Source organism: Ranitomeya variabilis, chromosome 1 (genome assembly GCF_051348905.1).
Source record: "Ranitomeya variabilis isolate aRanVar5 chromosome 1, aRanVar5.hap1, whole genome shotgun sequence".
NCBI lineage: Eukaryota > Metazoa > Chordata > Amphibia > Anura > Dendrobatidae > Ranitomeya > Ranitomeya variabilis.
The window spans coordinates 419,907,395-419,925,632 of record NC_135232.1 but is presented as its reverse complement, the minus strand read 5'-3'; the positions used below and the strand labels follow the sequence as shown (position 1 = coordinate 419,925,632).

Here is an 18,238-nt window from a genome sequence, read left to right as displayed (position 1 = left end):
ATTATATATTTTATAGCGCCATTTATTCCATGGTGCTTTACATGTGAACCGGGCAAATAAAGACAAGTACAATAAACATGAGTAAAAGAAGGCACACACAAGTACAGGAGGAGAGTGGACCCTTCCCGTGAGGGCTCACAGTCTACAGGGGATGGGTGAGGATACACTAGGAGAGGGTAGAGTTGGTCATGTGGCGGTTCAGCAGACAGAGAATCGCTGCAGGTTGTAGGCTTGTCGGAAGAGGTGGGTCTTCAGGTTCCTTTTGAAGGTTTCCGTGGTAGGCGAGAGCCTGATGTGTTTGGGGTAGAGTTCCAGAGTATAGGGGAAGCACGGGAGAAGTCTTTGATGTGGTTGTGGGAGGAAGAGATGAGAGAGGAGTAGAAAAGATTGAGACGATCGAAGGTTGCGTGTAGGTAGGTACTGGGAGACCATGTCACAGATGTGTGGAGGAGACTGGTTGTGAATGGCTTTGTATGTCATTGTTATTGTTTTGAACTATAGCCTGTGGGCAATAGGAAGCCAATGAAGGGCCTGGCAGAGAGGAAAGGCTGGGGAGTATCGGGGAGACAGGTGGATTAGTCGGGCAGCAGAGTTTAGGATGGATTGGAGTGGTGCCAGAGGGGAGGCCAGAGAGTAGAAGGTTGCAGTAGTCGCGGTGGGAGATAAGGGCATGCACTAGTGTTTTTGTGCTTTCATGGTCAAGGAATGCACGGATCCAGGAAATGTTTTTGAGTTGGAATCGGCAGGAGGAGGCAAGGGCTTGGATATATGGCTTGAAAGAGTAGGCAGAGTCAAGGATCACCCCGAGGCACTGAGCGTGCGGGACTGGGGAAAGTGAGCAGCCATTGACATTGATGGATAGGTCGGTGGAGGGGTAGAGTGAGGTGGGGGAAAGATGTGAATTCTGTTTTGTCCATGTTCAGTTTTAGAAAGCGAGCAGAAAAGAAAGATGAAATAGCAAACAGACATTGTGGGATTTTGGTCAGTCAGGAAGTGAGGTCCGGTCCAGATAGGTAGATCTTTTCTGTCATCAGCGTAGAGATGATATTTTCACTGTAACATATTATACTATTATAATGTATAACTACCATATATACTAGAGTATACGCCAAGATTTCCAGCTATTATTTTTAGGCTAAAAGTGCCCCTCTCGGCTTATACTCGAGTCATTGTCCCAGGAGGTTGGCAGGGGAGGGGGAACGGCAGGAGTGGCGGCTGTCACATCATACTCACCTGCTCCCGGCACGGTCTCTGCTTTTCCCTGGTTCTCCAATGGGCTCTGGTTCCTGCAGCTCTTCCTATGTTAAGCGGTCACGTGGTACCGATCATTAAAGTAATGAATATGGACACAACCCCACTCCCATAGGTGGAGCGCATATTCATTACTTTAATGAGCGGTATCATGTGACCGCTGAACACAGGAACAAGCTGCTGGCTCACGCAGGAGTCCATCGGCGAAGCAGGGATATACAGAGAGACCGCGCCAGGAGAGGGTGAGTATGATGGGGAAGGGTGAGCCATGCGATGTGGCTGTGACGTTCAGGTCAGAGGGCGCGATGACGTGGTTAGAGCGCGCCCTCTGCCTGAACAGTCACTGCGGAGACCCGGGATACACAGCGGTGCGCGGCGGTGGAACGGGGACAGGTGAAGTGCCTGCACCTGACCCACCCATAGCGCGCCATTGTCCCCCCCCTGCTGAGGACCCCGACACCTCTCCCCCAGTGACGAGATGTGAGTATTAGAGATGAGCGCGTATACTTGTTGCTTGGCTTTTCCCGAGCACGCTCGGGTGGTCTCAGAGTATTTGTTAGTGCTCGGAGATTTAGTTTTCGATGCCGCAGCTGCATGATTTATGGCTGCTAGACAGGCTGAATACATGTGAGGAATGCCTGTTTGTTAGGAATTTCCCACATCTGTTCAGGCTGTCCAGCAGCCGTAAATCATGCAGCTGAGGCCACGCAAACTTTATCTCCGAGCACTCACAAATACTGGGAGATCACCCGAGTATACTCGCTCATCACTAGTGAATGTAATTTTTTTTTTTTTATCGCAGCAGCATATGGGACATATTGTTCTATGGAGCATCTTATGGGGCCATCATTAACCTTTTATGCAGCATTACATGGGGCTCCTGATTCAATATGGATATTCAGAAACACTTAACCCACTGATGTCTCAATTAAGTTTACTTTTATTGGTATCTATTTTTATTTTGAAATTTACCAGTAGCTGCTGCATTTCCCACCCTAGGCTTATACTCGAGTCAGTAAGTTTTCCCAGTTTTTTGTGGCAAAATTAGGGGTCTCGGCTTATACTCGGGTCGGCTTATACTCGAGTATATGCGGTATGTATTTTAAGCAATTAGGTCAAGTATGACCCTGCACTCAACCATTTGTTAGGACAATAAGCAATTTGTCAAACTTATGATTTAGAGGCTAGAAATGGCAGTACACTCATTGGTTCTTTTGTATCAGGTATATCTTATCTCATGCTATTGAAAACCTGGAATCCATCAGGGCACATAATGTGAAATTGAGGAAGCTAAAACATTGGGAGAGAAGCGCGTTAGAGGTGAATTGCGCCATTTCTTGTGGCAACAAAGATTATATATATATATATATATATATATATATATATATATATATATATATATATATATATATATATATATATATATATATATATATATACACACACACAGTGGGACAATAGTGCAAGTTCCACCACTTAAAAAGATGAGAGGCGTCTGTAATTTACATCATAGGTAGACCTCAACTATGGGAGACAAACTGAGAAAAAAAAATCCAGAAAATCACATTGTCTGTTTTTTTATCATTTTATTTGCATATTATGGTGGAAAATAAGTATTTGGTCAGAAACAAAATTTCATCTCAATACTTTGTAATATATCCTTTGTTGGCAATGACACGACATTCAGGAAAATGGCCGCCGCGATCCCCATCTGTGCACGCGCGGCATCCCGCGGCCATTTTCCTGAATCCCCGGGAAGCAGAGCGCTCCATGTGCGCACGCGCGGCCTCCGGAAGATGGCCGCCACCACCGCTAACAACAGGATTCACCCGGCTCTGCTGCTTACCGGGCTGCTGCATCACCTCACCGGGCAAAGGGACCCCGCTCACTGCGCCTCCTCATCCCCGCACGTCTGCCGCCGCACCTCTGCCACCACTCCTCTGCCACCACAGTAAGCCTGCATTGCGACTATTAGACGCACCCCCCATTTTCCCCCCTTTTTTGGGGGGAAAAAGTGCGTCTTGTAGTCCGAAAAATACGGTGTGTGTGTATATATATGTATATATATATATATATATATATATATATATATATATATATATATATATATATATATATATATATATATATATATATATATATATATATATATATAATCATAGTCTCCTTTATTGTGCATGTTGCCGTCCCTTATACAGTGCCCTCTCTTGCTATGTACAGCACCGTTCCCTTACATATTAAATTACCGTATACAGAGTCCTATTTTTTTATTACATACCGTCCTCTCTTGTAAGGTATATAATGCAATGATTGCTGATGGAGCATGGGAAAGCTTCTTTTCTAATGGAGGAGATAATGGATGGTAGTCTGGTCACCCGGCTCCTCCATCAACAGTCATTTTATGTCTAACAAGAGAGCGGACTATGTAATAGAGGCTGCTGTGAATAACAAAATAAGAATACACTATTTAAGAGACAGCACTGTACATAACAGCCGAGGAAGCTATATAATAAGGGACAACATTATATATAACTAGAGAGGATGGTATGTAATAAGGGACTGTGTTATACATAACAAAAGAGGAAACTAACTAAGGATGGTGTTAATATATAGTGTACTCACTTATTATGTATAAGGGACTCTGCTATACATAAAAAGTGACTACATTATATACTGAGGGATGGCGCTATACATAAGCAAGTACACTATATACCAGGGCTGTGGAGTCGGAGTTAGTTTTGGTTGGAGACGGTAGAAATGTACCGACTCCAGCTTTAAAAAAAAAAAAAAAAAAAAAAAAGTATTAATATTTCATAATTGAACTTTCATATGAATTTTATAAATGTTACTCAAATATATATATATGTTCTATCAAACTATGAACAACAGTGATAAGCAGTTCTGCTGGAGATAGAGACATTTCTTACTACTTGTGTGTCACTGTTCTCCACTGCCCTTATCTAATCTTATACTTGGTTAACCTCATGATAATTTTGGAAAAACAATTGCCATTTGGATTGTGAATGCAGAATTAAAAACCTGAGATTGTCAAAGAAGCGTCACATTAAATCAGCTGTATTTGAACATTTCACCATCACTCAAGATAGAAAACATTATGTCTGTCAGTGACTGTATGACAAATGATCCAGACGAAAACAAATGCTGTGAAGCCAAGATCAGTGCATATTCAGGCAAAGATAAAAATGCTCCTACCAGAGCTTCTAATCTAAAGAGACATTTACAGTTATTTCATCCAGAAGTACTGAAAGCAGTGGATGAGAGACTGCATCCAAACCAATGAACCAGTGCCCAGCTCTTCCAGCCAAACAAAGGAGCAGAGAACTTTGCAGCCATCAGTTGCAAGATATTTTGTCAGTGACAAAGTTACTGTGACAATGACAGTAGATACATTTAAAAAACATCATAGAGCTTGTTGTAAAGGATAGTGTGCCTATTTCATTATTTTCACGACCAGCTTTTGTGTGTCTGAATGGGGAAATGGCCCGCAAGCTTGGTGTTTCTCTGGAGAGAGAGAGAGAGTATTAGAAAATTAGTAATCAAAGAAGCTTTTAAACAAAAGGAAGAACTTAAAAAAACTCTCAAGGGACGCTTTCTGTTTCTTAAAATGGATGCCTGCACACGTCACAGAGTGAACTATTTTGCCATCAATGTCCGATTTGTTTGTGACAAAAAGGAAATAGTTACCAAGACATTGGCAGTAAAAGACACCAAAGCTCATGAAACCAGTGAGTTTCTCCAGGTCTTGGTGGAAAAGGTTCTGCAAGACTATGAACTTAAAAAAGAGCAAGTTCTTTCTGTCGTAACTGACAATGCTTCAAATATGATAAGTACTATTAAGCTAATGAATGAGAGTAATGATGCTGACCAGCAGCTAGAAGAACATTCTGGGTCCACAGACACATACATGTTTAAAATAGAGGAACACAGTATTGTAACTGAGGAGCAAACTGAAGTTGCTTCAGATGAACAGCAACATGATAGTTTGGATGATCTTGTTGAAACTGTGTCAATACGTTCTTTCATTCATCACATGCGCTGTGTTGTGCATACGCTACAGCTGGCTATAAGAGACAGTCTGCAAGAAGGACATGCTGTGGCACTGATTGGCAAGGTGAGAAATTTGGCTACTGTTGCCAGAACACCTAAAGTTGACTCAATTTTGAAGAGACGTGCTGGAAAAGGGGCAATTATTGATCAAGCCACACGATGGGGCAGTACTTACTTAATGATTCAGCGCTTGGTTGAACTGAAAACCTTTCTTGTAGACATGGCTAACCCTCAACTGATGCTAAATGAAAGTCAGTGGAATCAGGTGACTGAGCTGGAAAAATTGCTAGAGCACCCATTTACAGTGACTAAAAAATTACAAGCAGAGGACTTAACTCCAGGTATTTTCTTAAAGGAGTGGAAGAACCTGATGTTTTGCCTGTCCCAAAGAGGAGGGTTAATTGCAAGTGGCATTGCTACATCAATGAAACGTAGAGAGGAGCTACTATTACAACATAACATTCTTTTGGCAGCTGTTTATGTAGACCCAATGTATCGGATTCTTCTAGATGATCAACAGCTAACTAAAGGAAAAGAAGCTCTGTTTGTTCTGCAACCCTTTCATCCTTACGGCTATTTCAGTCAGGAGGAACAAGAAGAATTTGGTCGTCCTGCCACATCTTCACCCTCATCAATTGATGAAGAATTTAATTTCGAAAAATATTTGGATCACAAGGACCGTGCAAAGCGTTCCCGCATAGAAGAGGAGTCATCCCCATCAAAGAACACAGCCAGTACATTTCAGCAGAATTTTTCATGTGCACTAAAAGAAATTGAGAAATGTGACCGTTCATCAAAAATAACAGTGCAACAAGCGATTCCTCTGTATCCTGACATTGTCAGAGATGTTGCCCGAGTGGTTACTGCTTTGCCACCAACCCAAGTTAGTGTAGAGAGGTTGTTCTCTGCTCTCAAAATAATTAGATCAGATTTGAGGGCATCCATGAAGGAGGATCTGACAGAAGCAATACTTTTTCTGAGGACAAATTTCTTCTTATTAACTGCATAACAGTGTTTATTGCATATTTACTTACAAGAGTTTATAAAAGTTATTTTCTATATTCTAATTGTATTCTAATAAATATAGTTTTTGCTCTAAGTGGTCTAATTACTTATATGATGGTGAGAAACTGAATAAGCACGATGTTAATATTTTACAACAGTACATTTATTGTTACGAATTGGCCATTTATGAAGGAGTCGGAGCCGGAGTCGGAACATGATAAAATCCAGGCGTCGGAGTCGCAACTGTGGCTTACCGACTCCACAGCCCTGCTATTAATATAAAAAGGGACTGTGCTATACATTAGTGAGTACACTATATACTAAGGCACTGTGCTATACATAAAAAGTGACTACACTATACTGAGGGATGGCGCTATACATACTAAGCGAGTACACTATATACTAATGGACTGTTAAACATAAGTGAGTACACTATATGCTAAGGGTGATCTGTACAGTACAGACCAAAAAGTTTGGACACACCTCATTTAAAGATTTTTTTTGTATTTTCATGACTATGAAAATTGTGCATTCACACTGAAGGCATCAAAACTATGAATGAACACATGTGGAATTATATACTTAATTTCAGTTATTTCACACTTTTTTGTTATGTCTTATATTCTAGGTTCTTGAAAGTAGCCACCTTTTGCTTTGATGACTGCTTTGCACACTCTTGGCATTCTCTTGATGAGCTTCAAGAGGTAGTCACCGGGAATGGTCTTCCAACAATCTTGAAGGAGTTCCCAGAGATGCTTGGCACTTGTTGACCCTTTTGCCTTCACTCTGCGGTCCAGCTCACCCCAAACCATCTCGATTGGGTTCAGGTCTGGTGACTGTGGAGGCCAGGTCATCTGACGTAGCACCCCATCACTCTTCTTCTTGGTCAAATAGCCCTTACACAGCCTGGAGGTGTGTTTGGGGTCATTGTCCTGTTGAAAAATAAATGATGGTCCAACTAAACGCTAACCGGATGGAATAGCATGCCGCTGCAAGATGCTGTGGTAGCCATGCTGGTTCAGTATGCCTTCAGTTTTGAATAAATCCCCAACAGTGTCAGCAACAAAGCACCATCACACCTTCTCCTCCATGCTTCACGGTGGGAACCAGGCATGTAGAGTCCATCCGGTCACCTTTTCTGTGTAGACACGGTGGTTGGAACCAAAGATCTCAAATTTGGACTCATCAAACCAAAGCACAGATTTCCACTGGTCTAATGTCCATTCCTTGTGTTCTTTAGCCAAAACAAGTCTCTTCTGCTTGTTGCCTGTCCTTAGCAGTGGTTTCCTAGCAGCTGTTTTACCATGAAGGCCTGCTGCACAAAGTCTCCTCTTAACAGTTGTTGTAGAGATATGTCTGCTGCTAGAACTCAGTGTGGCATTGACCTGGTCTCTAATCTGAGCTGCTGTTAACCTGCGATTTCTGAGGCTGATGACTCGGATAAACTTATCCTCAGAAGCAGAGGTGACTCTTGGTCTTCCTTTCCTGGGGCGGTCCTCATGTGAGCCAGTTTCTTTGTAGCGCTTGATGGTTTTTGCCACTGCACTTGGGGACGCTTTCAAAGTTTTCCCAATTTTTCAGACTTACTGACCTTCATTTCTTAAAGTAATGATGGCCACTCGTTTTTCTTCACTTTGCTGCTTTTTTCTTGCCATAATCTATTTATATAATAGTCTAAGGGTCACTTCCGTCTGTTTGTTTGTCACGGAAATCCCGCGTCGCTGATTGGGTACAATCAGCGACGGGCACAGTCCGGCTGCGAATTCCCCTTCCCTACTCCCCTCTCTACTGCCCTCCAGTCAGTGCCCTCATAGCGGTTTAGCAGTCCGTTAAACAGACTGCGTTACACCTCGGCATAACACGGTGTAACGCAGTCCCTTAATGCTGCTATTAACCCTGTGTGACCAACTTTTACTATTGAGGCTGCCTATGCAGCATCAATAGTAAAAAGATCTATTGTTAAAAATAATTAAAAAAAAAATGAAAATCATTATATTCTCACCTTCTGGCACCTTTCCCGCTCCTCGCGACGCTCCGGTCCCAAGAATCCATTGCTGCAATGACCGGAAATTACGTAACGGTCTCGCGAGACCGCTACATCATCACGTGTTATTGCTGCAATGCATTACTGGGAACGGAGCGTCGTGACGAGCATCACTAAAGGCCTGGTCTGGATTCAGGGGCCGGCGGAAGGGGAGTATATACGGTAACTATTTTTTATTTTAATTATTTTTTTTTAACAAGGATATGGTGCCCACATTGCTATATGCTACGTGGGCTGTGTTAGATACTACGTGGGCTGTGTTAGATACTACGTGGGCTGTGTTAGATACTACGTGGGCTGTGTTAGATACTACGTGGGCTGTGTTAGATACTACATGGGCTGTGTTATATACTGCATGGCCTGTGTTATATACTACGTGGGCTGTTATATACTACATCTCTGTGCTATCTACTACGTGGGCTGTGCTATATACTACGTGGGCTGTTGTATACTACGTGGGCTTTGTTATATACTGCGTGGGCTGTTATATACTGCGTGGGCTGTGCTATATACTACTATAAATATTCTAAAATACCCGATGCGTTAGAATCGGGACACCATCTAGTACAAATTCTAACAGTCTATTCAGTAGGACTATCAGCTGTGTATCCACCAGACTTCTGCACAACACAACTGATGGTCCCAACCCCATTTATAAGGCAAGAAATCCCACTTGTTAAACCTGACCGGGCATACCTGTGAATTGAAAACCATTCCCGGTGACTATTATTATTATTATTATTATTATTATTCATTTTTATAGCGCCATTTATTCCATGGCGCTTTACATGTGAAATACGGGGCAAATATAGACAAATACATTAAACATGAGCAAAAAACAAGGCACACGGGTACAGAAGGAGGGAGGACCCTGCCCGCGAGGGCTCACAAACTGCAGGGGATGGGTGATGATACACTAGGAGAGGGCAGAGCTGGTTGTGCGGCGGTTCAGTAGGTTCAGGATCACTGCAGGCTGTAGGCTTGTCGGAAGAGGTGAGTCTTCAGGTTCTTTTTGAAAGTTTCTATGGTAGGCGAGAGTCTGATGTGCTGGGGTAGAGAGTTCCAGAGTATGGGGGAAGCACGGGAGAAGTCTTGGATGCGGTTGTGGGAAGAAGAGATGAGAGGGGAGTAGAGAAGGAGGTCTTGAGAGGATCGGAGGTTGCGTGTTGGTAGGTACCGGGAGATCGTGTCACAGATGTATGGAGGAGATAGGTTGTGGATGGCTTTGTAGGTCATTGTGAGGGTTTTGAACTGGAGTCTCTGGGCAATAGGAAGCCAGTGAAGGGCTTGGCATAGGGGAGAGGCTGGGGAATAGCGGGGAGACAGGTAGATTAGTCGAGCAGCAGAGTGTAGGATGGATTGGAGTGGTGCCAGAGTGCTAGAGGGGAGTCCAGAGAGTAGGAGGTTGCAGTAGTCGAGGCGGGAGATGATAAGGGCATGCACTAGTGTTTTTATGGTGTCACGGTCAAGGAATGCGCGGATCCGGGAAATGTTTTTGAGTTTGAGGCGGCAGGAGGAGGCAAGGGCTTGGATATGTGGCTTGAAAGAGAGGGCAGAGTCAAGGATCACCCCGAGGCATCGGGCGTGTGGGACTGGGGAAAGTGAGCAGCCATTGACATTGATGGATAGGTCTGGTGGAGGGGTAGAGTGAGATGGGGGAAAGATGATGAATTCTGTTTTGTCCATATTCAGTTGTAGAAAGCGAGCAGAAAAGAAGGCTGAAATAGCAGACAGACAGTGCGGGATTTTGGTAAGTAAGGAGGTGAGGTCAGGTCCGGATAGGTAGATCTGCGTGTCATCAGCATAGAGATGGTACTGCATACCGTGGGATTCTATGAGCTGTCCCAGACCGAAGGTGTAGATGGAGAAGAGTAGGGGTCCTAGAACAGAGCCTTGAGGAACACCGACTGACAAGGGGCGAGGTGAGGAGGTGGTGTGGCGGAGGGAGACTACCTCTTGAAGCTCATCAAGAGAATGCCAAGAGTGTGCAAAGCAGTCATCAAAGCAAAAGGTGGCTACTTTGAAGAACCTAGAATATAAAAGATAATTTCAGTTGTTTCACACTTTTTTGTTAAGTATATAATTCCACATGTGTTAATTCATAGTTTTGATGCCTTCAGTGTGAATGCACAATTTTCATAGTCATGAAAATACAAAAAAATCTTTAAATGAGAAAGTGTGTCCAAACTTTTTGGTCTGTACTGTACATAGCACAGCCCCTTAGCATATAGTGTACTCACTTATTATGTTTAGCAGTCCATTAGTATATAGTGTACTCGCTTATTATGTATAGCGCCATCCCTCAGTATAGTGTAGTCACTTTTTATGTATAGCACAGTGCCTTAGTATATAGTGTACTCACTTATGTATAGCACAGTCCCTTTTTATATTAATAGCAGGGCTGTGGAGTCGGTAAGCCACAGTTGCGACTCCGACTCCTGGATTTTATTAGGTTCCGACTCCGGCTCCGACTCCTTCATAAATGGCCAATTCGTAACAATAAATTTACTGTTGTAAAATATTAACATCGTGCTTATTCAGTTTCTCACCATCATATAAGTAATCAGACCACTTAGAGCAAAAACTATATTTATTAGAATACAATTAGAATATAGCAAATAACTTTTATAAACTCTTGTAAGTAAATATGCAATAAACACTGTTATGCAGTTAATAAAAAGAAATCTATAAATTTGTCCTCAGAATAAGTATTGCCTCTGGCAGATCCTCCTTCATGGATGCCCTCAAATCTGATCTAATTATTTTGAGAGCAGAGAACAACCTCTACACTAACTTGGGTTGGTGGCAAAGCAGTAACCACTCGGGCAACATCTCTGACAATGTCAGGATACAGAGGAATCGCTTGTTGCACTGTTATTTTTGATGAACGGTCAAATTTCTCAATTTCTTTTAGTGCACATGAAAAATTCTGCTGAAATGTACTGGCTGTGTTCTTTGATGGGGATGACTCCTCTTCTATGCGGGAACGCTTTGCACGGTCCTTGTGATCCAAATATTTTTCGAAATTAAATTCTTCTTGTTTCACACTTTTTTGTTAAGTATATAATTCCACAATACAGAAAAATCTTTAAATGAGGTGTGTCCAAACTTTTGGTCTATACTGTTTAGTAAGTGAGTACAATATATACTAAGGGACTATTTGTTCCCATAGTCCTATTTAGCAGCGGCTAGGTCACTTCGATAGTATATCAAGAACATATTCTAATATGGTATGGTGCCATGAAAGAAAAGAAGTGAATGAAGGTATAATTAAAAATTATATATTTTATTTATAAATTATTAAGAATAGTATGTTCTTATAAAAGACAAAAGAGGGACCTCCAAATATAGGGGGAGATTACCCAGCACTAATCCATCCACATATATAGTTCTAAATAATCGGACTACAATATTGCTTGAATAGCCATTGCAATAAATAAATAAGATGCACAGTGACAGTGTGTATATCAGCAGGAGAAGACAATTAGAGTATGGATTATCACAAATTTCTATATACCCTAAAAGGAAAGGCAGATGAGTGTATGCCCAGCAATGCAAAGCTTGTTGCTATTTTATACTGGGAAGTGATACAAGCACTAAACAATCTAAGTACCGCCTTAAGAGCAAAGAGGGAATGAGAAGGACATGATACAATAAAGTCAATTACCTGAAGTAAAGCTGTTAGTGTCACAAGTCCATGCTCTGTATATGGGGTGCTGTTGGTGCTCCCCCATGCCCATGCTAAGGGACTGTGTTAAAGGGAACCTGTCACCTGTTTTGGCTGCTATAAGATGCGGCCACTGCCTTTCAGGGCTTATCTACAGCATTCTATAATGCTGTAGATAAGCCCCCCGGTCCGACCTGCAAGTGAAGAAAATTAAGTTTTATTATACTCACCTGGGGGGTGGTGCGGTCCAGTCCGATGGGTGTCGCCGGTCTGGTCCGGCACTTCCCATCTGCCGCCCTCCTACTTGCTTCATGCTTCCCGGCATCGCGCTCCTGTGCAGGCATACTTATCTGCTCTGTTGAGGGCAGAGCAAAGCACTGCAGTACGCAGGCGCTGGGAAAGGTCAGAGAGGCCCAGCGCCTGCGCACTGCAGTACTTTGCTCTGCCCTGAACAGGGCAGATAAGTATGCCTGCGCAGGAGCACGATGCCAGGGAGCCACAAACCAAGCAGGAGGGCGGCATTGCAAGAAGTTGAGAGGTGCTGGACCCGGACCTGTGACACCCATCGCCCTGAAAGGCAGTGGCCGTATCTTATAGTGGCCAAAATAGGTGACAGGTTCCCTTTAAACATAATAAGTGATAATATGTTCTTCCACCTCCCCCTGTTCCTAAATCCATTAGAAATCCCCCTTAATCCCTTCCCAATCACCCACACTCCTCATTGTCCTCTCCCCCACCCCATTATTGTCTTCTCCCCCAGCACCACCATTATTGCCCTTTACACCACATTTATCATTGCTTTCTGCCCACCAGCCAATCATTGTCCTTTTCACCACCTCCGTCATTGCCTTCTCTCCCACCACCCCCATCCTTGTCCATTCCACCACCTTCATCATTGCCTTCTCCCCCACCACCCCAATCATTGCCCATTCCACCACCTCCATCATTTCCTCCTCCCCTATCACCCCCATCATTGCCCTATCCACCATCATTGTCCTTCCCACTACCACCATCATTTCCTTTTCCCCACCCATTAATTTCCTCATCCCTCACCACCCCCATTATTGCCCTTTCCACCACCACCACCATCATTGCCCAGTCCACCACCTCCATCTTTGCCTCCTCCCTCACCACCCCAATCATTGCCTTCTCCGCAATCACCCCCATCATTCCTTTCTCCTACACACACACACACACACACACACACACACACACACACACACACACACACACACACACACACACACACACACACACCCCTCTCACCTCTCACCTCTCCCCACGCTCTTCTGCAGCATCACCTTCGCCTGCAGCTTCCTCTCTTTGGCACAGCCGTCAGCCGCGGTGCTGAGTAATGACGTTATCCAGCCGCGCCGCTGACTGCTGTGAGAGACAGGAAGTGCGGCTAAGAAGCAGGATGGATCGCTGCAGCTCCGCTGCCATTTTCTTCTGTAGGCAGCGGAGCTGCAGTGATCTCTCACTGCCTGTTGCACGTGAAGGCAATCTGGCCATGGCCCCCCGGAGCCTCAGGGTCAGATAAACAGGCCATATTGCCCTCATTAGCCGCCCTGCAGGGGCCCCCTGGAGCCACATCGGCTGCACAAGCGGTGTGTCCGCCCATGTGACAAGAAACAGAGTCTCACAAATATGAATTCTAACGTGACCAAGTTTCCTCATCCAAAATTCCCAACACACAGTTCCGGCACACAATCAATCGGTACCCAAATTATTCTTGATAGTGTAGTAACCACTTCACTCCATTATCTCCTCATCACTACACAATTCCAGATAAGATCCACCTTCAATTCCCCACATCTATGACAACCATCAGAGGATAATCCACCAAACCTCTATAATTTGAATGGGGATAGGTAAGATTGATGCAAAATATATAATTGTGTAAGTTTATTATTTACAGTCGGTGATACCATTGTGTGGGCTTCTAAAGCATCACTCCATTGTTTTTCAGTTAATGAGGGTATCAATTTTCACCATTTGTCAACCACGGGAAGCTGAGTGGATGCAATTTTTGACTTAAGCTGAAAAGTGTATATTGTGGAAATTACACCTGTAGGTCCTTTGGTAATGAGCACACCTATTAGCGAGTATCTCGATATCTGCATTCTAGGATGTGGAAACTGGTGCATATTATCATGTCTCATTTACAGAGATCTATTAAAATCCCTGTGTGCAACACCATATTTTGTATGTAGTTTGTCAAATGATAACAGTACTTAATTTTCAAATACCTTTACCAGTGTTGTTCCATATTGTTTCCAAAATTTAGGATCTTGTAATATCTAAAGGCGTGACAACTCATGGTTGTCCCATAACTGAGTCTCACAAACTTAGTCAGTAAATTTCAAAATTCGTTTGCTTTCCTTCCAGATCTGTTTCGCAAGTTTTTGCAAAAATAGCAATCCCTGTGGTGGTTTATAAGATCCCTCTGAGGTTAAAACATTTTTTGGTGAAATTTTTTTTTCCCTTTCCACAGATCAACGATGTAAAATTCCGTTAAGCACCTTTGGGTTCAAGGTGCTCACGACATATCTAGATTAATTTCTTGAGGGGTCTAGTTTCCAAAACCGAGTCACTTGTGGGAGTTTTCCAATGTTTAGGCACATCAGGGTCTCCTTTGCATTCCAAAATGTCACTCCTTCTTTTCTAAGCCCTGTCTTGCTCCCAAATAGTAATTTACCCCCACATATAGGGTATCTGCATATTCGGGATAAAAATCAATAACAAAAATTGTTGTGCAATTTCTCCTGTTACCTTTTATAAATTAAAATATTTGGGACTAAATAAACATTTTTGTGGGAAATAAATTATGTAACTCTCACCTGGGGGGGTTCATGGTGCTTACCACACATCTGAATAAGTTCCCTGAGTGGTCTAGTTTGCAAAATGGTGTCACTTCTGGGGTGTTTCCACTGTTTAGGCACATCAGGGGCTTCACAAATGCGACATGGCTTCTGCTAATTATTCCAGCAAATTTTGCTTTAAAAAAGTCAAATGCTGCTCCTTCCCTTCCGATCCCTGCCGTGTGCCCAAACAGTGTTTTTCCCCCATATATGGGGTATCCTCATGCTCAGGAGAAATTACACAAAGTTTTGGCTTCATTTTTTTCCTGTTAGCCTTAAAAAATTTTAAAATTGTGTCTAAAGTAAAATTTTAGTGACAAAATGTTCATTTTTTCCTTAAACATTACAAAAATTCCTGTCAAGGATTAATAAACTTCTGGAATGTGGTTTTGAGGGCCTTGAGGGGTGCAGTTTTTAGAATGGTGTCATTTTTGGGTATATTCTGTCATATAGACCCCTGAAAGTCACTTCAAATGTGATGTGATCCCTAAAAAAAAAAATGGTTTTGTAAATTTTGTTGGGAAATATTTGAAATTGCTGGTCAAATTTTAACCCTTATAACTTTCTAGCAACAAAAAAAAATGGTTCCAAGAATTGTACCGATATATAAAGTAGATGTGGGAATTGTTTAACTATTTGTGTGACATATCACTCTGATTTAAGGGCATAAAAATTTAGTTTGAAAATTTCACAATTTTTGACAAATATCCATTTTTTCACAATTTAAACGCAAGTTATATCTGAGAAATGTTACCATTATCATAAAGTACAATGTCGCAAAAAAAATAGTCTCAGAATCAGTGGGATCTGTTCCAGAGTTATTACCTCATAATGTGGCACTGGTCAGAATTGAATAAATTGGTCTGGTTATAAAGGTGAAAAAGGCTTTGGAGCTGAAGGTGTTAAATATCATTTTTAAACACCATGAAGTAATGATTAGGATTAATACAGCGGTGCTGCCACACTACCTTTTAACTTACAATCTTGCTGTGTTTTACAGCAGTTTAGAGGATTACAAAGGGACTATTACCAAACAAATGCCAATGAATAGAAAGTGTGCATGTTCAAAAGCTTGAACCTTTGAGATGAGTAGATATCTTGGGATAGGGTTATATATATTTCAGGGAATTATTGTAACTTTTCTTTTTTTAAATTTTGCTGGTTTAGAACTACCTAGCATTGGTCAATACTGTTAAGGGAGATGCAGAAGAACAAATGCAGGAGGGACTTGAAGAGATTGATGATAAAGTGCAACACAAAAAGAGGAATTATTCAGCACCAAAGGTACAGGTATGTAACAAAAACTAAAGTTAGCATTGCAACTTCTTGTAGAGTTTAGAATCTACTTTGTACAGTACATTTGCATCAATGAGCATATTTGATAAAATCATCAGCCCAAGTCCTCACTTTGGTCATAACACCACAGAATCTGCACTTGTAAGGCAGCCGTCACACTAGCAGTATTTGGTCAGTATTTTACATCAGTATTTGTAAGCCAAAACCAGGAGTGAGTGGTAAATGCAGAAGTGGTGCATATGTTTCTATTTTACTTTTCCTCTAATTGTTCCACTCCTGGTTTTGGCTTACAAATACTGATGTAAAATACTGACCAAATACTGCTAGTGTGACAGCTGCCTAAAAGTGATTAATTAAAGTGTGTAAATAGAAAGTTACAAAGTCATTCACATCTGATTGGATGGAAAGAAAGTGTTACTCTTGTATGATTTCCAAGAAGTATCGTTTCTCCTTGCGGAGATTGACATGCTAAGCATGCCGAGATTAAGAGACTTAAAGCCGCAATGCTCCTCTGGGCAATATGCAAATTGTCTCTTCAGAGAGGAAGAAAACTAGAACTCTAGCGTCACCTATTGGAAGTAGCAATCCTAAAAGTCAACGTCGACCCTTTAACGAGCCTTGTCACATGACTTAGGATAAAAGCCAAACCAGAATCTCAATTTGCAGACACTGTGTTTCGGGGTACATTGACTTTTAGGATTGCTACTTCCAATAGGTCGAACTAGAGTTCTAGTTCTCTTCCCCTCTGAAGAGACAATTTGCATATTTCCCAGAGGAGCATTGCGGCTTTAAGTCTCCTCATCTCGGCATGCTTAGCATGTTAATCTCCGCAAGGAGAAACGATGCTTCTTGGATATCAGTCAATGCCTCTCACTGTGCCAGAGCAGATCTCCACTTTGCACTGACTAGGGGCAGTGCCCCGAAACTGTTTTTCATATTTTTTTTAAAACTTTGTTTTGTTTTTTTTTTACATTTGCCATGCTGCCATAGCCTGATCGGCTCTGCTACATAAGAGCGATGCTCAGATCGCTCCTATGTAGGAGAATTACAGCATTGCTATGAGCGCCGACCACAGGGTAACACTCACAGCAATCTGGCATCTACAACCATAGAGGTCTTCAGGAGACCTCTGGTTGTTATGACAACGCACTGATGACCCCCGATCACGTGATGGGGGTCACCGGTGCGCACATTTCCGGCCGGAAGCGGTAGTTAAATGCCGCTGTCGGCGTTTAACAGCGGCATTTAACTAGTTAATAGCGGCAGGTGGATTGCGATTCCACCCGCCACTATTGCGGGCACATGTCAGCTGTACAAAACAGCTGAGATGTCCCGGCTTTGATGCGAGCCCGCATCAAAGCAGGGGATCTGCCGACATACTATTGCGTCCGATTGCAGAAAGGGATTAAAGGAGTCTGTAATTTTTTTTCAAATAAAGGATGTTATTCTGGCTGTGTCTTTATTTAACATATAACTATAGGATTAGTAGTGGACATGTTGAGGAATGGTGTCACTTGGGTACGTGCTGTCATAGAAACAACCATAGAGATGTATGGCTATACATCGCGATCCGTCGGCAATACAAGTCTATGGGAAAAAAAGCATCCTGCGTGCACATTTGCAGGATACGTTTTTTTTCCCAAAACGACGCATTGCAACGGATTCAAAAAAACGTTAGTGTAAAAGTAGCCTTAGTGACAGAGCCAATTTGGTACTTAACCCCTTCATGACCTTGGGATTTTTCGTTTTTCCGTGTTCGTTTTTCACTCCCCTCCTTCCCAGAGCCATAACTTTTTTATTTTTCCGTCAATTTGGCCATGTGAGGGCTTATTTTTTGCGGGAAGAGTTGTACTCCGGGCATAAAATCTGCCATTGAAGGTGTCTCGAATGGAGCTGGCCATCTTTCCTCATATGCACTCCAGCTGACTGCGCCTGCTTGGCCACCCTGCTTGTGATTCCCAGCCCCGCAGTGACTTATGATTTATTCACATTGCGGGGCTGGGATTCACAAGCAGGGCAGCCGCGTAGGCGCAGTCAGCTGGACTG

The 18,238-nt window shown here is 42.7% G+C and overlaps 1 protein-coding gene across 9 annotated transcripts in view; it reads left to right on the top strand.

Moving 5' to 3' along the window:
- The window catches only part of PSIP1 (PC4 and SRSF1 interacting protein 1), a 243,462-nt gene that overhangs the window by 100,881 nt on the left and 124,343 nt on the right, over positions 1 to 18,238 (top strand). For 6 of the 9 annotated variants that reach the window (XM_077249249.1, XM_077249254.1, XM_077249248.1 and 3 more), the window contains exon 5: positions 16,064 to 16,186. In XM_077249249.1, the coding sequence (XP_077105364.1) occupies positions 16,064 to 16,186 (123 nt within the window). The remainder of the gene's footprint in view (positions 1 to 16,063; positions 16,187 to 18,238) is intronic. The other 3 variants (XM_077249257.1, XM_077249251.1, XM_077249255.1) reach the window with 1 other exon arrangement.